Here is a 22750-nt window from a genome sequence, read left to right as displayed (position 1 = left end):
TTGATGAAACCCAAGAAATGTTGGGTTTACTTGACAGTCGATGGAGCTGACCAATCAAGAGTTGCAGTGGCCTTACTATGATCCATAGTGATATCAGTGGAATTTAGGATGAATCCCAAGTACTCAACTTCTGGTTTTTCAACTGTGCACTTTGCTGGTTTACAAGTTAAATGATTCTTCCATAATATGCGTAACACCTCAGATACATTTTGAAGATCAGAATATCATCAAGATATATAATGACATATTGATTGAGTATGTCTGCACAAATGCTATCCATAAATTTGTAGAAGACTTAAGGAGCATTGCAGAGACTGAATGGCATAACCAAGCCAGGGTGGAGTGACAAAAAACTCCACCAAGCTACACGGAGTTCCGCGAGTGGTGGAGTGGGTTACCTCGCTCCGTTTGCACTGCTTTTTAGTTCTGGGTGTTTGTCCAGCGAAACTGCATCTCACACAGTGCAAGAGGGTGCTGCTTCTTTCTGCCACTTGAGCAGAAGTTCTACTCGAGCAGCAGCTTTCCCAACGCAAATGGAAGGTTTCTCAACGCGAGCAGTAGCGACCATCAGCGACCGCCCTCGTTGAGAAATCTTGCTGGGAAGTGGTCTAGCATTGGATTTTCCTCGCTTGTGCTCGCCAATTTACCGTTTTTATTTGTAGCAGATGGTATGCTCCCTTAAGATCTAGCTTGGTAAACATACTAGATCCTCAAATGGCTTCCAAGATTTCCCTAATAAGTGGAAGAGAGTATCCAATCCTTAATTGTTATCTCGTTCAACTTCCTGCAATCGATCCAAGGTCTAAGATCTTTCATCTTCTCAAGAACGAAGAATAAGGGAGCTCCTGTAGGGGAAGTAGAGGGCTCTATGAGACTGCTTTCTAAGTTCTCTTTTAAATACTGCTGTAGCGCATCCTTCTCAGATTCAGATAGAGAATATACCTGACTAAAAGGGATTTCATATCCAGCTTTCAACTCAATGGCACAGTCACATGAACGGTGTGGGTGTAACTCTTTCAGTGTTGGTGATAAGAAGACATAAAAAAAATCTTGATAGCATTCCAGAACCACTGTCATAGTAGCGACCAATGGAGTCTGCATCTGTTCATTTGCCACATCATAATTCATTGGCTTTTACAGACTCTCCTAATAACATTGGTTACAATAGACTGAACTTAAAGAGATAGTATGAGTTGCCCAATTGAGATATGGATTATGTAAGTACAGCCACTGAAGTCCCAGAATGACAGGATGATTGGGAGACAATCAGATCAAAACTGATTTGCTCTTGATGATTGTAGATCATCACATGAAGCATTGATGAACACTCCGAAACAGGACCGGAAACCAAAGGTATACCATCAATCATTTGGATGACTTCCATCCTGTCTTTAAACTGGTTGGAAATCTGACAAGCAGACACCCATATTGCATCCACAAAATTGCCTGGGGCTCCGCAATCTAGCAGGGCTGTAGTTGACAGTGATCTTACAGAACCCCGCTGCAGGGTGAAGGGTAACAAGAATAATTGTGTTCCATTTGGGGGGACAAACTTGGAACTTGAAATTTGAAGAAGATTCTTTGCATCCAGTCACTCCTTCCCCTCCATTGATGGACTTAGGTGTTTACCGCAGGCTTGAATGGTCGCACTGGACACTCTTTGACCAAATTATGTTGTTTGTCTCAATAAAAGCAAAGACCCTTTCAGCAACGTCTTAGTTTTTCCTCTTCTGTCAGAGGACTTCGCACAGAACCAATTTGCATAGGCTCTTTTGGGGCTTTATAGCTCTTTGTGTTTCAGGTTGTAAGGAAGTCAATGGTCAAGTTGCAGAGGATGAATAATTTCCTTGTTTATTTCACCTCACAAAACTCAATGTGAAGCACAGTTTCAATTGCATCATTTAAGGTGGTAGGTCGCGGTACATGTACCAGTTCATCCTTAAATTCTTTCTTTGGGCCACATCTAGACAGAGTAAGAAGAGTACACTCTGCCCACTGAGTTCTGTAGCCATTAGTCTGAAGGAGGTTACATAGCCCATTACTCATTGAGAACCTTGTTGAATTTCACATAAACATATTCTGCCAAATAGTCTAAATTCAGGTGAGAGAAAACATCTTTCGGATTTTCTCTAGGAACGAGACATAATCATCCAGACAAGGATACTACGAAGACACAGATGGCTTAGACTAGGCTAGGTTGTTGATATAGCCCACCTTATTACGGTCCGGTCAAACTGGATTGGATTGAAGGCAAAATGTACGGTCACGGAATCCTGAAACTCACTCATCTTCTCTGCATTGCCATCAAACTGCAGGGTTCTTGCAGGTACGGGAGGCAAATCAGTGGTATGGCTCCAACTGCATGTTTTGTTGTTGAATGGTCTCCTGTAAACCCTGTACTGGATCCATGACCATAGACTGGATGGAAAGATGTTGGCGTTGCAACCTATTGATGGCTAAACACAGTGGTATACTTCGAATGCTGGAGACTGTGATGTTGAAGCCCTTCCCGAAGCCACTATGCTAACAGGGAACAACCCACCCTAGCAGAGACCAAGAAAAAGGAACTCTTCTGAAGGAGGAGAAGCCAGGGGTTCAAAAACCTGAAGAGAATCAGAAGGCCAGGAAACACTGAGAAAACCAACCTAGAAGAGCAGAAGAAAAACTTAGTCAGAACAGTAATCAACTAGGTGCATGTACACAAGCAGAAACGTTTGTGACACACTCTAACCCAGTTCTCACCACCTATGTTACAAACAGTGAGCTGGAAAAAGAAACCTCCCACAGAAAGTAATATACCACCATCTTGGTTTGGGAAACGCCACACACTGCAATGACAAAGCACCATATTGGATAGGGCGCATATAAATACAGAAGATGACCCCGAGCTCTCCAAACACCACTACCAAACCACAGTGGTGTCTGCCTCCATTACTCAGGGGCCCCCAAGCTGCCAGCAGTAGTCCAACCCACCGAAAGCCACAGGTGAATGCTAATGTAGAAAACTGCTTATTGCGTATGGCAGCTGCAGTGTGGCATGTTCGACCCCAGCGCCGAAACGCGTTGCGCTCGACAATGGGTGCCGGAGTTAAGAGGCATCAAGCGATGCACCTGTTTCTGCCACGCAGTCATGGGAATGTGTCGATCTCACCAAGCTGCAGCGGTGGCGACACGCAGTCCGATACATCAATCTCTGCAGGCAAAGCGCTGGTTCCGAAGTGATGCGCTGATTTTACTCCGGCAACCAGGTCGATACGTTAGTTTTGCTACACGCAGACAGGAGATGGGTCGAAATCTGTGTTGTATGTATCTGTGCCACTTCTAGTGAGTCAGGCTCAGGAGCAGGGCTAAAGACTTTGATATCCCTGAGTCTCAAACAATAGGAAGCAAGCCAACACGCCCTTGGAGATCACTTGGAAGAAGGCAGAGTCCAGCTATCCTTCAGCAGAGTCAGAGAGCAGCAGGCCAACAAACAGAAAAGCAGGCCTTCCAAATCACCAGTCCAGCAGGGTCCTTCGAACAGCACAGAAGGCCTTCTGACAGAGGTTGCGGTGTAGGTCCAGAAGTGTCTGATTTGCTAGGGTCAGAGACCCAGTACTTATACCCAAATATGCCTTTGAAGTGGGGGAGACTTAAGCGAATGGCTTTGAAGTGCGCCAGTATCCCATTTAACCCAGTCCTGTCTGCCAGGCTGTCTGTGGGGGTGATCAGTCCTTTGTGTGGGGTCAGGCCACTGCCATTTGAAGCGTAATTGTGAGCCCCTTTCTCCCTTCCTGCCCAGGAAGGCCCATCAGAATGTAGATGCATTTATATGGATACTGAACCACACCAAGCCTTCCTGTGTTTGTGGTTGTCTGGAGGGAACTCATAAACTTTAACTATCACCCATCCCAGACTTGTATTAGAGACAGGCTGCAAGGCGCACAGAGCAGTAACAGCAGAGAAATGTCCACTTTCTAAAAGTGGCATTTCTAAAATAGTAATTTTAAATCCAACTTTACCAGTAAAGAGGATTTATCATTGCCATTCTAAAGATGTTAAACATGATACATCTACTTGTTTCTATTCAGAAATTACAGCTTAATGGTATTGTAAGGAGTAGGCCTCACAGCAGTGAAAAAGTAAGTTAGTTGTTTCTCACTACCAGGACATATAAAGCATACACGTACATGTCCTACCCTTTGGTTACACAGCACCCTGCCCTTAGGGCTTCCTAGGGCTTATCTTCGGAGTGACTTAGGTGTAATAAAATGGGAGTTTAAGGCTTGGCAGGTAGTTTTAAATACCAAGTCGAGGTGGCAGTAAACTGCACAGACGGACCTTGAAGTGGCAGGCCTGAGACATGGTTAGAAGGCTACTTAGGTGGGTGGCACAACCAGTGCTGCAGACACACTAATAGCATTTAATTTACGGGACCTGGACACATGTAGTGCACTTTACTAGGAACTTATAAGTAAATTAAATATTACAATTGGGTATGAGCCAATGTTACCATGTTTTCGGGAGAGAGCACATGCAATTTAGCAGTGGTTAGCAGTGGTGAAGAGCTCAGAGTCCTAAAGCCAGCAAAAACAAGAACAGAAATTTAGAGGGAGGTAGGCAAAAAGTTGGGGGAAGACCACCCTAAGGCTGTCAGGTCTAACACAGTCTCTTTTGAAAGAGGCTGAAGAGTGTTAGGGCAGCTGACAGACGGAAATGTCACACTAGTGTGGGGCCCAATTAGTTAGCTTGTACTGGGACCCATTGTAACCTAGCCACGTCACTCTGCACTTCTGTAAAGAAAACTACATTATGGTGCTATAGCAATCCACATCTGGTCCCAGAATCCAGCTACCTCTCTAATCACTTGTTGACTGTATCTTAGCCTATGACCCTGTACACTACAGTCCTGGTTTTTGTCTGGGTTTGCTCTATATTTAATTTATGCATAAAAGGGTCTGCTGTGAAATATGTGCAAACAGTTTTACGATAGAGAAACCGATCATGAACTGGAATATGGCTAACCTCCTGTCTGTTGCATCAGTTGACAATAGTGGGGGTCTATTCTTCAAAGTCTGTAGGTGCATCTTGTTAACTTAATTATGAATTGGTGTTCAGCCTAACCTATTCACTGTTTGGATCTCTTTCTACAGCCTTTGAGCTGTGGTCAAATTAGGAACATCCCATGAAATCTCATGAGACTAAGAAATGAGAGATCTCAAATCTTTTCACCCAGAGAGCTATACCATTACCTTATCCCCTTAAACCTCCTCCCACCTCAGTCAAGCCCCACTGAGGCGTCCTTGTACTGAGCCTTTTGTCTTGTCTATGTTCCCACATCCAGCAAGTCCCATCACAGGTGTGGACTTTCACGAGGGTCTCTGAGCATTAGTCTCTTCCCCACCTCTGGCATTCCCCTAAAGGGATCCAAAGCTCCAAGCAGTAGTTGTCATATAGCTACTTTCATATTGGTCTTGCATGAAGGCATATACCTCCTACAAAAGATCATGTAAACTTAACCCTTGAAGAGGCGTTTACTAGGAAGGAGCAACTGGTATTATCACATGCTGTAGATCATTGGCTTTCGCTCATGCCATCAGACCTCCAATATGCAAAGTGGGCAGAGTGTAATATCACAAACAAGGACATATTATAGACACTACAATATATACTGCCTTTACAACATTTGAGCCTGTACTCCCTCCTTGCCCAGGTTTTCTTTTACTGGAAAGAGTCAGCCAGGGTGGATCAGTTTCTGAGGACTCTAGCATTGCTATTGAATACTTACTAATTGGGTTAATGTCATGCTTTACAACATTCACTTAATTTAATTCTGGAGATCACTACTTCAGCCTCATAGACAATGCCCTAAATTCCCTCACTGAGTGGGTGATTTAGCTGAATGAACAAGTACTGTCTTTTACAGCATGATGTTCACCTGGAAGAGCTTTTCAAACTAAGTTCCATCACAATATCAGTTTTCTTAATGGTGTTAAGCATTTCTGTGTTAAATATGGCAGAACCTAGAATTTCTGGACTCTTACATGATTAAAGCATTTAAGGACAGCTTTGACATTGTTTCGAAGGCAACAGCCACCTCTTCAAAATAGGTTCCATATTTATCTGCCACTGTAATTGAAATGAAAGTTAAATTGTGGATGTGCTTTGTGATAAATCCACTCAGGGTTACCTGAAGAAGGGCTCTCATTGGCATGAAATGCACTGAGAATATTGTTTTGTTATGACTATGGAATCTCTTCACTTGTTGAATCGATGTATTTATCAGAAATGATCCATCAACTCTGGTTAAACCTTCTATATAAACTATATAAAACAAAGTTGAAATTTAATTCGATGTACATGGTATGAAAACGTTTTTTTTTTCAGTGATGGTCTCTCATTGTTTCAGTCCTTGACCGGTGATTTGACACCGGACCACATCAAGAAACTCTTTAATTAGATTATTTTAAATAGAGAGGTATGCATCCTTATGAATCGAGGCATTTTGAGTGTGTGATACATCTTTGGAACACAGCCATTTTGGTCATGACAAATCAGGTAGGAGCCTGGAAAGCAACATTGTAGTCTGGGGAGCCCCAATATTATTGTGCTCAGTTGTTTTTCATTGGTATGAATGCAATACACAAACAAAACTCTTTACAAAAGGACAATCTTCCCTAGCACCAACTCATCGCACACATATATTGTTTCCATATCTAAACCAGGTTGGGGTCAAATGCTTTAAATCGTGTTACACATGCATTATTAATATCACCTTATTAGCCTTGTCAAATGTTTACCAGTCCTTCCCTATTCATTGTATGACTGAGATTGATGAAGAAAATATAATGGCCAAACATAATCAGACATATTTTCGGTCACCCTTCCCATCCAAGCACTAACCAGGCATGACCCTTGTTAGGCACAATCTGGGTGGTACACCTTATAAAAAGGTATTGTAAGGGTTATTGTCAATTACTATTCTTTAGAGAAAGGCTAATCTTAACCATGATGTTTTCTTTTGATTATTAGATTCTGACAGGTGAAGACTGGAATGCTGTCATGTATGATGGTATCATTGCATATGGTGGACCAGCCTCATCTGGAATGATAGTCTGCATATACTTCATCATACTTTTTATTTGTGGTAACTGTATCCTCCTCACACCTAATATTACAAATGATGTATTAGTGTTACTGCATCAGGCATTATTAGAGGGTGTCACACCAGAATATGATGGACTAAGTATTCTCTAAAATATATCTCCACATTGAAGTTAATAATAGAAGATCTAAACCCAATGGGATGGTCTTTTGAAATTATATTTGGGACACAATATTTATATTAAGTAGTATTTTTTAGTGGTATTTTGTCATGGGTCCTACTAGAAAATAAGGTTTTTTGAATGCTGTTGTATACTGGTTATGTAGTGGTACAGTACTTTGTTTTGAAGCACTTAAGAAACCTCTGTCTCAAACAAGAAAAAGGAACCCATTTGTTTTTTAACTAGCGTACTATAATATCTCACATCATTAACAAGTATCACTACTTCATCACAGCACACAAGGGGGGAGATTTCCTAAGATTTTCTGCTGTGTTCGCATCACAAAAGTGATGCCAATCGGCGTAAAATCTTTTTTTCCGATATACTTTCCAGTCTAGCGCGCTGGAAATAACGTGAAAGTAACGCAAAGCAGCGCAGAGCGCTGCTTGACATTACATAGCACCAAAGGGGCGTACCATGGGTGGAGCATGGGCATTCCCATGCAACCACCCAAGGTTTCTGAATCGAAAACTCAATTTACTAAATAAAGTAGACAGGGTTTAGCGTCAGAAAACTGCGCCCTTTTGAAGTAGGCACAAGTAACGAGAAATGCTTTCATTTCTCCTTCCTTTTCCGACTTTGTACATGTGCTGCACTGTACAGCACACACACAAAGAGCGAAAATGGTTTAAGTCAGTCCATGCATAGTATTTTGTACTGGAAAGGTACCCTTCCAGTACAAAACCTATGCTAGACTCACAGAGACACCCTCACACCATGGCGCAAAGGTGTCTCTGTGGTGCACAGCAGCTAATTTCAGCTCCAGTGACAGGGAAAAAAGGGTAGAAGCCATATTTCTGAAAATGTGGCACTCCCCTCCTCTCTCCTCTTCACGCAGCTATATCTCATAGTATTTGCTACAGTTTTTGTTGAAATCACTTAAGAGTGTTTTGTATATGTTTCAAAGCGTGCCATTTTACAGTAACTTTAATTTGCACATTCATTAATGTCCTTTCTAAAGCTGCAGTGTCTATGGATCACTTCTTGGACACTTTTGAACTTTTATCTATCACCCTTACTGTAACATTTCCAAAAGTTGTATGTTTCCATCCACTTTATCATCCATCTCCCTCTAAAACTCCTTCTTTTAGATCAGTTTTCAATATTTTTCTTAATAGAAATCCTAGCACCCACGAACAAGGACGTGCACCCAATTAGCATATTTTTTATTATTTACAAAACATTAGCATGCACACTCAGAATCTTGGAAATATACCCTACTCTTTATTTTTACACCTTCCTTGGGTTTCTTTAATAATCAGCTTTTTGCAAGGATTCTGTTTGAAAACAGAACTATGCCTGGTATCACAGAACGTCAGTATGTAGGGACTGAGTCACCATACCATATCAGTACCCATGGGCCCCAATTCTGACTAGCTCATACTTACCTTTTGTTTGTTGTATGATTGGTATTTTGAGCAGTGATAAAAAAGTGTGGGAGTCATTTAAAAAACCAAAGTAACTGTTATGCAGAAATTACCTTAACATTCTGTGAACCAGATATCCTGTTGAACGTTTTCTTGGCCATCGCTGTTGACAACTTAGCAGATGCTGAAAGCTTAAACACAGCCCAGAAGGAGGAAGCAGAAGAAAAACAAAAGAAAAAGAGTGCAAGGTAAAACAGAACCAATTCGTACCATGACAATGTAATGCAGAAGAGAACTGATTCAGTGTATGTTTTGATTTTGGATATATGCGAAGTGCTAATGTATAAACGACTTTGAATACCATTGGGAAAGATCACAGATGAAATAGCCTACAATACTTTCTTTTCTGAAGGAGAATTTGTTATTTTTTTTTGCATTACCTATCCTAACTCTTCAGCTTACAGTTGTGTTTTGAAAGACTTTGCAGAGCCAAGAACTCGTGCTTGTAGAAGCAAACTTACCTACTCTACAATATCATCTGAATCTCTGTGGACATACCTTAGGCAGGATCTAGGGTCAGATTTGCAAAAATCACAGGGTTGAGGCCAAAAAAGTACTTTTCTGAATGTACAAAGTCCTTAAAATTCTTAATGACCCCAAAATAAATGTTGTGATCCTTTCAAACTCACAAGTAGGTGGGGGCATGAAAGGGGTGCCCCCCCTATTTCCGAATAGAAGCCAAGGCTTTAGATGCAACCCTCATTACAATGTGTTACTTCTCCACTCTGTTATTCCCATTCTTCAGACAATTTGTTCGTGACATGAAGGGTCTCAGCCACAGAATTTTCAATGTAGACATTTGAAGAAATCTTATCTACTTGGAAGTAGAAGAGTAAAAATTCACTAAGTTTTGGCATGCTCTTGAAATGGATTCAGCATTGGGTCCACCTCCACTAGTGTTCCTCAGTAATTCTTCAGTCAAGTAAAAGACTGAAATTATTACTTTCAATACCACATTATATTTTACTCTTCTAGTTGAGAACCACAACCATTCATTTCTTTCCTTCTGAGATTATCGTTCCTGTCAGACCCTATTCAAGGGGGCCATGGGGCAAGAAGCAGGAACTGTGCCTCAGCCATGCAGTCTGTAGTTATTTGTCGGTTATGTCTTGTAGTCCATCCTACATTGACTCTGCAAAACTGGGCCAAGTACAGCCACATCAACACTTCATACAGGGGTAGCAATTGCGAGCAGTCTAAGTGATATGGAGATCCATAAGCTTACAACTCAGCAGTCTTCAGCTCCGCAATAACTTATAGTCCAACCAGTGTGTTACTTTGGTAAAGAAAAGTACTTTAATACACAGGTCAAACTTATTACATTACAGAATATTCTATGGATACAAGTATTTTACCGGTGCTTGGACTACAGAGGCTTGGGTCCTGATCACCCTCTCTTCCCATTTCCTGGGTGTCCTTTCTTTATGTAATTTGGCAGGCCCCCAACCGCGTGGGTTCAAACTCTGTCGGGCAGGTTGTGCAGATTACCTCTTTAAACAGTCTGTGCGCTCAGCTGTCTCAAGCAATTACAATTTCACAGCACTAACTACTGTGGAGTTGTTGCAGTCTTTCTCTGGTAGCCGGCAGAGACTTGCAAGACACTCTTGAATCACTCTCTTCTCTGGGATTAGATGCCCTGGCTGAAGGTTCTTCCTACGTTCGAGCAGAGGCCACAACAGGCTGCAGCAGAAGCCGACACATGGAGTCCTTGCAGGTATGTGAGGCTCCAGTGGTATTGTGGGCCTTGAGCTGTCCACAGACCCACTTTTGGATTCAAGTTAAATATGATTTATGGGCCATGGGGATCAAAGGTCACTACTGCATGGTGCAGCCTTGGACACAGTTTCTTATGCAGGGCAATCTGCCTCATGCACAGTTTCTCAGAGCCACAGTTAGCTAAGGCACGGTTACTCGATGAAGCAGCACAGTCGTCTCAGGCCCAGTTCTTTTATATTGCAACATAGTCCATTCAGGCACAAAACCTCTATGCAGCAGCAGTCTGTGCAGGCAAAGGACATTGTCACTGTTCCTGCCTGGAACCATTAGTCTAGAGAGACTGCCCTTTCACTCCTAAGGGCACACACATTGCTCTTCTCACTCTTCCTTTTCTTGTAGATTCACAGACAAAAGATCAATCAGCTTCTGGCTCTTGCTGGACAGTCATACCTCCTGCAGAGTTGGCAGGCTCCTTCCCTGTATCAGCAGGCCGGTTTGCTTCTTGGTGCTTCAGATCAGAGGTGAAATTGCCTTTCAGGCAGACGCCAGCTCTGGTTACACAGCAGTCATCTGAGTACTCTGCAGCTGACTGGCATCCTTAATCAAAGAGAACTTAAAACATGTGGGTCAGTGGCTTGTCTCCTATGTCCTCACTTCAGTGACTAGGTTTCCTCCCTCTAGCTTCAGAAATGTCAGCTGTACCCTTCCACTGTCTGGAAAAAAACTCACCTCCCCCTTGTGTAAATCAATAGGCCTCAGGGTTCCAAAGTGGAACTCATAGACAGACACATAATATAGATGGTGTTGATAGATCGAAGAGGTACAGTGGACAGGAAAAGGGTATAAGTGGAGAGAATAAGTGTGACCAGCTATGGAGTTATGGTGACTGATTAAAGATGCAAGTTCATTTTGCAGGACATGAGAAAAATGTGGATCAGATTGGGAAGTACTATTTGGGCACAGGGGGAAGGCTAAGGTAGGAACTGCTGAAATAGGTAATAGTTGTGAGAATAATAGAGGATTTGAGGTTGAAGGATAAAGAGAAGTGAGAATGTTATGTAAATATTTCCTAGCCGCACAATAGAACGGGGGCATGAAGCATATGGAAAGCAGAGAAGTAGGTGAAGGAACAAAGACACTGTAGAATTGCACCAACTTCTTACAGCTTTGCAAATAACCTTACAAACTGAGCAGACAGAGGTAGTGAAACAAGTTCTTGTTGTGTACATGAATGTTAAATAGGTGTACAGTATCAGAGGTAGTAGGCCAGTTAGCAGTAATAGAGAAGATTATTATAGTATAAAATAGTTCCAACTCCTGTTAACATTGCCATATCTGTCTTTCTGGGATTCATGTATTTTCCAGAGCCCTCTGTTGAAATTGCTATAGGTGCACGAATAAATAAATATAAACTAGAGAAAGTAACACCTTTATATTGGTTAGAGAATTGCTGGTTCATACTTGTTACAAATGCAAATGGTTAAGCTTTAGGTTTGCTGCATATATGAATGTCATTATATCGTTACCAGTTTCATGTTAGAGAATTGGCGATTTACAAGTTCACGTGACCCAACTGGGTATCATTAACCATGTTTGAACATTTTGTCATTTTCTTGAGCCTTCCATTAAAAGCCTCCACGGAGTTGTTTTTTGTTGAGGACATGGGTAATATACAACGTCTGGTAGAGGAAATACCCACTACCACAGTAACCACTGTTGTTGAAAATTTACTTGGAAAAAAACAGATTTATGTATGTTTGTAAATCTTATTTGTCCGGAACAAAGCTAGGCCAAAGTCAGTAGAGCACTCTCCCACTCTCTCCCCACTTCAGTGTCTAGGTCTCATCCTTCCAGCTTCAGAAACGTCAGCAACACACTTCCACTGCCTGGAAAAAAACTCACCACCCCTTGTGCAAAACAACAGGCCTCAGGGTTCCAAAATGAGACAGGCAAACACCCATGCGCACTTGGTATGTTAGCAGTATTTTTGGGTTGGTGTGCAGAAGCAGCAGACTTGTACACCAGGGGCCCCAGTAGGCCTCTACTCCATTGACACAAGTAAAAATATCAGGCCACAACTATTGTTTCACAGAACAGGGCACACTTCCACTACCACGTTACATGCTAAACCCACACCAGGGACAGTATTGCTCTGCCAGTAAATAAGGGCATTCTTGGTGTGCCTAAACGAGTCTAGTTCAAGATCCCACTTATGTCAAGGTACATGCCTAGGCCTCTGTGCGTACACTAAATTATAGAGAGACTAGGCCAAAATCAAAAACCAGGGTACCATATACTCGTAGTTGAGCACTCAATGCAGTGAAACACTACTGTACACTATGGCTCTCACAACTGTTCCTTTTCCCACTGAAGTGACACTGTCTTGCACTACACCTCATGCAAGGCCTGAAGAACTTCAACCATATGTTCTCTACTCTGATGGAATTCTACTGGCTCCTCTTACACAGCCACGGCCCGTCGAGGGCGTTTCGGTGGGGCGGGGCGGGGGAGGGACAGGGTGGGGGGTGCTAAAAACTGGAGTATGGATAATTGAAGGTAAGTAAACAATTTAATTAATAAAACGAATTTCGTAGCGTGCCCTGCATCGCAAAATGCGATGCAGGGTGCGCTACGGAATTCGTTTTATTTATTAAATTGTTTACTTACCTTCAATTATCCATACTCCAGTTTTTAGCACCCCCCACCATGCCCCTCCCCCGCCCGCCTCTCCGCCCCACTGAAACTCCCTCCACAGGCGTGGCTGCTCTTACATGTCAGTATCATATTCAGAACGAGCTGCATCCCCCTTGACTATGTGGCCCACAAAATAACCATCTCTGGCAATTAGTCACACACCTGCTGTGCACCAAAGACCCGGAACAACATCCCCATAAGCATTAAAACTGCCCCAACCCTCCTCCAGTTCAGAAAAAAACTGAAAATTCACCTATCCAAAGAAGTTTAAATCTGTCAGCTTAGAAATCCATCTATCTTTTACTATTTACTGCTGACCCCCACTTCAACTCTGTAAATGATTTTGAAACGCCTTATTTGTCACTGATCATTAACAGTACTACAGAACTCCCTGGCTAGGTTTGCGCTTTATAGATGCCCACATACTTACATACAAGTTGCACAGAGTCACATTTGCTGTCAGTATCTGCAGTTGCTGCACAAGGATGTTGCTCTGGGGAAGATGTGGGTGCTGTAATGACGCCTGGTACTCAATGGGAATATAGATGGTGTTGACAAATTGAAGAGGGAAAGTGGTCAACAAAAAGGGATAAGTGGAGAGAATTAGTGTGACTACCAATGGCGTTATGGTAGCTCATTAAAGATGCAATTTCATTGTCAAGCACATGAGAAAGATGAGGGATCGAATTGGGAAGGCTAAGGTGGGAACTGCTGAAATCAGTAATAGTTGTGAGAGTAATAGAGGATCAAAGGTTAAGGGAAGGGAGAAGTGAGGATGTTCTGTAAATATTCCTAACAGCACAATAGAATGGAGGTATATCAAATATGCAAAGTAGATATGTATGAGAAGGGACGAAGACACTGTAATATTGCCCCAAATAGTTATAACTTTGCAAAAAACTTACAAACTGAGCAGACAAGGGCAGTGAACTAAGGACCACCACCGTCAGCCTGTCGGTAGTGGTCCTCGCTCCTATTCTAACGGCCGATCTGACTGCCACATTACTATAGCGGTCAGATCGGGGGGGGTGGGAAAATCTGACCGCCACAGTCCTGACAGTCGGATAGATTCTGACCGCCAAACAGACCGCCCGCAATACCCAGAATGGTGGCGGTGTCTGGTAAACAGCGCCGGACAGATTATGATATCCATCCCCACCTGCCTTTCCATGCCGATTCAACTGCCATGAAAAGGCTGGCGGGCCTCCCTACCCCCTGTCCAATTCCTGTGGGTGTTCCCCCTAACATATCCCTGTACCAAGTCACAGGCACCGCATGGTTGATGGGCGGCCACAAAGAGGAGACAATGGCCAACGGGCTGAAGTCTGTCTGCCATCGTAATGAGCCCCTAAGTTCTTGTTGTGTACATGAATGGTAAAAAGGCATACAGAATCGAAAGCATTAGGGTGGTAAGCAGTAATAGAGAAGAATATTATAGTATAAAATTGTAACTCCTGTTAACATTGCCGTATCTGTCTTTCTGGGATTCATGTATGGCTAGGGAATTTCTGTTTCATACGTGTTACAAATGCAAATGGGTAAGCTTTTGGTTTAGTGCATATTGTGAATATCATCATATCTTTACCAGTTTCATGTTAGAGTATTGATGTTTTACATTTGCACATGACCTAAATGGGTGTCATTACCCATGTTTGAATGTTCTATCATTTTCTTGAGCTTCCATTAAAAGCCTTCATGGTGTTGTTTTTAGGGAAATGGGTAATACCCAACCTCTTGTTGACGAAATACCCACTACCAAAGTGACCACTGCTGTTGAAAAATCACTTGAAAAAAAATATTTATGTATGTTTGCAAATCTAATTTGTGCAGCGCAAAGCTAGGAAAAAGTCAGGGGAGCCCTGCACAAGATCTAGGGCAAAGATACATCATTGAGTGATTGAAGAGGTAACTGGTTTCTGGGACCAGAAGTATTGTTACTGCCTTGTGATCTAGTGTTCTTTAACTAGAAGGATCTCAACTCGCCCAATTTGGAGCAGGGTTGTGGCTTTCCTGAAGGATATAGGAATGCTGTTTCAGATCCTGGGTGCATTAATTGAAAAGACATGTGGCCTTGTTGACTGATTTTATTACATCAATTGACGTCCCGCAGGAACATATATAATTTATCAAACCACAGCTTCTTGATGATTTAGGACTTTCACAGGAATTAGTTAATTCTCTAATAACTATAGCAGAGATGCATGAGAAGAGATTACCCAGTTTCCTTCTACAGGGGTATCAAGTGGTACATTGGGTTCTGACCCCATGTTGGAGTCAAATAAATAAAACATGTCTTATTACTTTAATAGAGAAACAGTTTAAGGTTTCAGAGATCAACCAGATACACAAACTGTAGTAGCATAATGAAATGGATTCACTGGATTTATTTGTTGCCCCCATTGAAACTTTTTGCGAAGAGCTTCTCCACTAATCGAAATTGTTGAATTAATAAACATTATTGATCCTAGTAAAGGAATTTTATCTATAGCCATTTTAGTGGGAAGAAAAGAGCATTTTTATCTATCTCTGGATACAAGAATCTTCATAGAATCTTCCAAGAGCTGCTTGACATTTTTATTCATGTTCTCTAAGGGACCAAGGACTTTTGTGTGTTAGCAATAATTACAAGAATAGAATAAAAAGTCCCATGTTTTGTGCATTATTTCTTTCTTAGACGGTCCAAAACAAACTACATTTTAGCGGCAACAGGTAAAGGAAGTTTGCTCAAGCTTGTCTGAGTTTTTTCTGTACCACAAATATTACACTTAAGCTTGCTCCAAGGAGCACATACCTATGCAGGGAGCAGGAATCTTCAGAAATGTAGCATAGGCCCAGGCCTTCTGCAAGGCATGGAATGAGCAATCATGTGTAGTAAAACCAACAATACATTTGCACATCAAGTGGAAAAAAGAATGAAATTGTCTTTGGTTCCTCAGATTAATTGTTCACAATATATGTACTTCTGTATGCGCCACACTAGGTATGTACATTTTGCATTTCAACACAAAAGTTGAGTCAAAAGTCTTCACGGTCAACCAGCCCACAAATGCCAAAATGTGAATTGTCTATAAAAAGTGAAAAAAGTAAAAGGCTTGCCAAAAATCATAGACTTTGTCTTTCTCACTTCTGGATTTGTTTTTGGCTGAGGGTGCAAGGAGCTTCTTGTGTAACATCTTGGAATCAAAGTGCTTCAATTCTTTCATGAAGAACATGTATAGAAGACAGATTTTTGGTTTTCAAAACAAGTCTTTGCATGGTATTTAGATGGACAATTGGGTTAAAGTTTTACATGTCATGGCAGTGAAAAACCCCTGAAGTCGTTTTTCACTGTTGTAAGGCTACCACTCCCACAGGCTTACCAAATTATGCTTAGTAAGTACTAACCTCAGATTGTGAACAGATAGAGAAATTGTGTTTGCACGCACATGAATGGTAATTTAAAATCCTCTTTGATGGTGAAGTCTGATTTTAAGTTATAATTTTTTTAATGCCACTTTTAGAAAGTTGGCTTCTTTCTGCCCAAACCAACTGTGCCTTTCTACCAGTGTCCTGGGTCTCATGACTGAATGAATGGCTGTTGTGCTTTGTGTATTGTTTCCAGACAGTCAGTCAAAGGAAGCCTAGGTGTGAAGGGAGCGGGTCTTTCTGACGGATGGTTTTGGAGGAGCTGAACCCTGCCTTAACAGCACTGCAAAGGGCCTTTCTACAGTACACATGAATAAACCTGACACCACGCCTGTGCCTTTGTCATCCAAGAGAGTTTGGAGCCAAACCCAGGAAAGGGGAAGAACTGATCAGTACCACTTTTGGGGGTTGGTTAGGGAATTCCCCACGCAAAAGTTGGTACCAGGTATAAAAGTGGAACCACCAGAACATTTCATCAAAACACCCTTGGTCCTTTAGAATATTCAGAAGAAGGACTGCTCTACTGTCTGAGGAAGAGCTACTGCAAGACTGACTGAAGATGGAATGGACCTGCTTCCCTTGAATTTAACCACTTCCGCGCTGATGACGAGCTCAGCTCGTCATGAGCGACGACGCTCGCACGCTGATGACGAGCTGAGCTCGTCATGTAACGTGGCTTTTTTCAAATCGCAGCACGCAGCGGGAAAACCGCTAGCGCGCATGCGGTTAAACTACCCAGAGTAACTCCACTGAGCCCTCAGTTGGCTGTCCTCCTGTGCAAGCTATGGGGCACAGCAAGCTTTCGGAGGCCTCAATGCAACTGCCCAGCTAACCAACACCAACTGGATCTACCCGGATCTTCCTCAACCCGCCTAGGCCTACTCAAGCTACCCGGGCCCCTCTGCTGGCTTCTTCTGGAGTGAGTCCTGATCCCCAAGAGGTGTTATCCAGGTCCGGAACCTTTGGCTGGCATCAGTGAGAACTCTTGAAGAAAAGGGGAGGTTACAGACGTTTGGGCTCCGTGCAATTGGTAAGTGACTGCTTTGCTCCAGGAATTGACTGCACACAATGACCACCAGCGGGAAGCTCCTGCTGGACCTCCTCTTCAGGTTGACAGAGACCAACAACAATGAGGGTCAATTCGAGACCTGAACTTCATGCCTACATCAACTGCCCACGATGATCACCAACGCGAAGCTCTAGCGACAGGCAACTCTTCGTGCTACCGCAACGTCTGTCCACGATACTCGACCTACTACCCGTGCCTAGAGCCTCCTCATTGCGGTCCATGCCAGTGCAAAGAGCACCTTTAACGACAGACTTCAGAAGGTAACTCTTTAGTGGGACTAACCTAGTCCGTGTACCCAACTCACGCTCTATCGCAGTCAGCCTGATCTGGTGGCTTTTCCCCAGTCTGCTGTGACTAGATAACTACAAGTGGCACTGTGTGGTTCTTGGAGCTATTTTCCCCATAATCTTTAAAAATTTATATTTTTGATTCTACTGATTCGAGTTTTCTAATTTTTAAGTCATTTTATTTGTCAAGATTTACTCTATTTCTCTATTTGGGATTTTACTTGTGTTGTGTTTTCAATTTATTAATGTTTGTGTCCTGCATAAATACATAACACGTTGCTTTTAAATTAAGCCTGATGGCTTTTGAGCCAAGATTGCAGAGGGTTAAGTGCAGGTTATTTTAATGACTTCTAGTTTACCCTGACAAGGATTATGTTTAATATTTGTGTTTAATAGTTTAGTGGGGCTTTCAACCGTCTCAATTAATAACAAAAAAATGTAAAGAACGGGACGCAATTAACTGTTCCCTTTAAGTTTCCTAAATCCACTAACGAGTTTGAAAATCGTTTCTAAATCGTTAACAGCCTGATTCATGAAGTAAAATTGAGCCCGCAATCGCTGCGAAAATGCAATTGCGGGCCCAATTTACGTAATTGGAATTCAACACCAAAATAGCGAATTCGCTAACACATAATAGCGAATTCGCAATAAAATTCGCAGATTCCCGGTAGGCGAGCATTAGCGAATCGGAAAATGCGACAAACCCCGGATTCTGCGAAAAATAAATAGCGAATTCGCAATATATTCTCAATCGGCATTCATGAAAATTCTCTAATAGCGAAAAACCCAAAAATCGCTGTTTGCGCGGCGCAAATTATGGACAACTCAAAGCAGGTGGTAACCATAAAAGCCATGAACTAATTACATTTGAAAAACCGTTGGCCAATCATCAACAGGTTCAGGCCTGACCAATCACACATAAGGACATTCAGCAGCAGCATTAGGAGTTCCACAATGCCAGGAATGTACATGGTGGTGAGGCGTCGAAGGCTACAGCGAGCAGCACGGAGGAGACGCAGGATCCAGGAGAGGATATTCCGCCAGCGGGTCACCTTGCTGGGCCAAACCAGAGAGCAGATATATGCTAAATACAGGCTGAATGGGGAAATGATTATCCAGCTGATACATGACCTTGACCCCCTGATGCAGCACCCAACAAGGCGAACCAATGCGGTGCCTACACATGTGCAGGTATTGAGTAGCCTGCACCTCCTGGCCACCGGGAGTTTCCAGGGGATAGTAGCGGCTGCTGGGGGGATATCCCAGCCCACCATGTCACGCTGCCTGCACACTTTCGTTGACGCCATGCTCACCCAGCTACACCGTCACATCACATTTCCCACGAGCCAACAGGAATTGGACTTGACAAAGCTACAATTCTACAATGTAGCCCATTTTCCCCATGTACTCGGATGCATAGACTGTACCCACGTCGCCATCTGCCCACCAGCTGCCACGGAGTATATGTTCCGCAATAGAAAGTCCTACCACTCCCTCAACATACAGATGGTCTGCAATGCTAAGAGCTACATCACTGACATTGTCGCCCAGTACCCAGGGAGTACCCATGACTCCTTTATATTCCGGCACAGCGGCCTCCACACACGACTGCTCAGGGGAGAGATTGGGGAAGGACACCTACTTGGTAAGTACACTTTGTCGACAATGTCACATTGCTATGAATTAACTGCGCAGCACAGGCACTCACCATCTGCTCCTCTCATTCAGGTGACAGTGGCTACGCCCTACGTGAATACCTCCTGACCCCTTACCTCAACCCTGCCACACCTCAGCAACGGCGCTACAATGTGGCACACATACGGACAAGGAATTGCATAGAAAGGACATTTGGCCTGCTCAAGAGCAGGTTCCGCATACTGCACAAGACAGGTGGGGCCATGTATTACAGTCCTGCAGTGTGCTGCCGCATTGTGGCTGTCTGTGCAATACTACATAACATTGCAACCAAGCGCCAGATACCTGTCGACATCTCTGGCAGTGAATCTGAAGGGGACGACCGGCCACCTGCACATGCGCACCATGCACGCGGGGAGAACCCAGCTGAAGGCCACAGATGTCGCAACCACATCACAGTGAACAGTTTCTAGGCCACCCTCTTCCCTCACCCCACAAATCACAATTGCATGCAAAATGTAATGATGACAGAACGCTAATGTGTGCTGCAAAATAAATATATTTGTTTCATTCACAAAAAATGTCACCAGTACAACTATTTTCTACTAACAGTATTACTTCATACTGCAGTGTCAAAGGACAGGGCAGGCTTATAGTCAGCCTGTGCCTGTGATTGTCTAAATGAGTCAATTGCGCCTCACGCGCGTTCCGCCCAAGCGCCTCTGAGGCTCATCCTCTTCCGGGGCACCTGTACCTGGCGTTGCCCTGGTGCTGCGCCTGAGTGGCGGGACTTGTGTGGCAGAGTGGCTGCTGATGCTGGATGCCCCCTCACTGCCATCATCACCCCCAACAGTGGCAGGTAGAGCAGGAGGGTGTAGTGCCGTAACCGCCGTGGTGAGGTGCTCCAGGACCCTGGTCATGTCCTCACAGCATTGTACGAGTTGATGCTGCTGTACTAGTGACCGCCGCGACAACTGTGAAGTGGCATTCGCTGCCACATAATTGGACCTGCTGTAGGAGGCCAGCCGGCTCATGAGCTGGTGGTGGCGCCGTCGTGCTGCACTGCGCTGCTTAGTCATCGCAGCGGTGTTGGCCTCCATGGCTGCAGTCATGCGGGCCATTCCCTCCCCCACACCTGCCATGGCTGCAGTCATGTTGTCCATGCGGTCCCCCATACCTGCCATGGCCGCCGTCATGCGGTCCATGCGGTCTCCCACTCCGGCCACATTGCGCCCAATCTTGTGGAGCTGGAGCTGAATGGCACCTTGCTGCCGTGCCTGGCGCTGATGTATTCTCAACATGTGTCTTTCGACGCTCATACAAGCAAGACTCTGTCCATTGCCCCTCCTGCTGATTGCAGCAGTGGTGTGCTGGCGAGACCTCCCACGCCTGCTCTGCTGGCCTGTCACTGTGGCTGGCCGCTGTGTTGGCGCTGTCGCAGGCCCAGTTGTTGTAGCACCAGCTGCTGGTGGTGTCACAGCAGGCGTTGCTGGTGCGGCAGGGACTGGAGGCACAATAGTGGCGGGCCTGGCTGTGGCTGTCGGTGGTCCGCCAGATGCAGGGGGCACAATGGTGGCGGGCCTGGCTGTGGCTGTCGGTGGTCCGCCAGATGCAGGGGGCACAATGGTGGGGGGCCTGGCTGCTGGTGTTGTAGCAGCGGCAGGGGCTGGTGCCTGGGTTTGTGGTGGAAAATCCTCCTCCTGGGCCTCCTCATCTATTTGCAGCCTTTCACTGTCGCTGCTTTCAGCGCCACCTGTGAGGGTAAGTGGACAATCATTAGTTGCATGTGTCTGTCAGACGTGCAGTTGTTACATGCATGCTGGGTGACATTCCCTGAATGGCTGTGGATTTGCGTACTTTGGAACCTGTCTGGCTGCATTGTGGTACTGCTACATTGTGGGCACACTACATCTTCCACAATGCTTCAGGGCGTTCCCAGATGTGCAACAATGGCATGACTAAGGGACATTATGGGAGCCTATTTGGTCAGGGACAGTCATAGGGGACAGGGTCGCAGTCGCATGCCACTTACCTTGGGTGTCTTGGGTGGGGCAGGAGGAGTCCAGACGTGTGACGCCAACGCACGCCTCCCTCTCAAGGGTGTTCTCCACCTGGTCCTCCAAGGGTGTGTTAGGAGGGACTGTAGGTCCGCCACCTCCAGTGCCCGATGACTCTCCAAGGCGCTCCGCCACCCTCTCCTTGGCACGACCTCAGAGGTCATACCATCTTTTCTTCAGCTCCTCAAGTGACCTATCGGCCACACCCACGGAGTTGACAGTGGAGGATATTCCCTGCCAGATCCTCCTTTTTTCTTGCTCCGGGACCTTCCTGGAATCTTTGCCAAAGAGTTTTTCGTGGTTGGCCACCACCCCTTCAATCAAATGTTCGAGCTCCTGCTCAGAAAATTTGAGCTTCCTCTTCCGCCCTGTGTTGTTGCTGGGGCCAGGAACAGGTTCCTCTGACATGGCAGCAGAGTAGTTGCAGTTTACAAATCACCAGAATAGCAGCAGCTCTCCCACTTGCTCCCTCCAGGTCTGCCTCACTGTGGTGAATGGGGGTGGGAACTGCCTGCTTCCTGGTTGTGATGTCATCACTGTGCTCGAAATGCGACTTCCCGTTTTCCCGATCTCGCGAGTTTGCGAATCGCAATCCCGACGCAGGTAGCCGGAAATAGGGATTAATCTGCGATTATCGTTCATCGCAAACGGAATTTGCGCCCGCGTGCGAATCGCTTTTTTTAATCGGTAATCTTCATGAATTCAGATTTGCGATGTTTCAATAGCGATTCGCAATTTATCGCTATTTGAGAATCGCAAATCCCGTTTTTCATGAATCAGGCTGTAAATGAGCTTAGTACGTTTGAAAAATGTTTAAGAACTCGCAAAGCCTCTGATTTACCATATCAGAGGGTTTGTGCATGCTAAAACCCTTAGTACATTAAGCCCTTAGAACCTTGTCCAGTCCAGACTGCCTTGTTGCAGGTGCATTTTAGTCTTTGACAGTCGTATTACAGTGACATTTTGACACACTACCCCATCTTCCAAACTGTAATTAATGCCCTTGGTGACTTAACAACTTATATAAGCATTATGGAGCTCTTGATATCTTACGCATAGTGACATATATGGGTATATTATGTGCAGCCTGGTTCTGAGTGAAGATTCTTTACTTTTCTATTACAGGATAACCTCAAATGTAACATGTTTACAAATA

The 22750-nt window shown here is 44.2% G+C and overlaps 1 protein-coding gene across 2 annotated transcripts in view; it reads left to right on the top strand.

Annotated features, from left to right (window-relative positions):
- CACNA1D (calcium voltage-gated channel subunit alpha1 D) overlaps positions 1-22750 on the top strand; it is a 1365963-nt gene that overhangs the window by 756023 nt on the left and 587190 nt on the right. For both annotated transcript variants that reach the window (XM_078661595.1, XM_078661596.1), the window contains exons 15-16: positions 7012-7132; positions 8805-8919. In XM_078661595.1, coding sequence (XP_078517721.1) covers positions 7012-7132; positions 8805-8919 — 236 coding nt within the window. The remainder of the gene's footprint in view (positions 1-7011; positions 7133-8804; positions 8920-22750) is intronic.

This window comes from Lissotriton helveticus, chromosome 9 (assembly GCF_964261635.1).
Source record: "Lissotriton helveticus chromosome 9, aLisHel1.1, whole genome shotgun sequence".
Lineage (NCBI taxonomy): Eukaryota > Metazoa > Chordata > Amphibia > Caudata > Salamandridae > Lissotriton > Lissotriton helveticus.
Note: the sequence above shows the minus strand (reverse complement) of the source record. Positions and strands in the feature narration are given on the sequence as shown.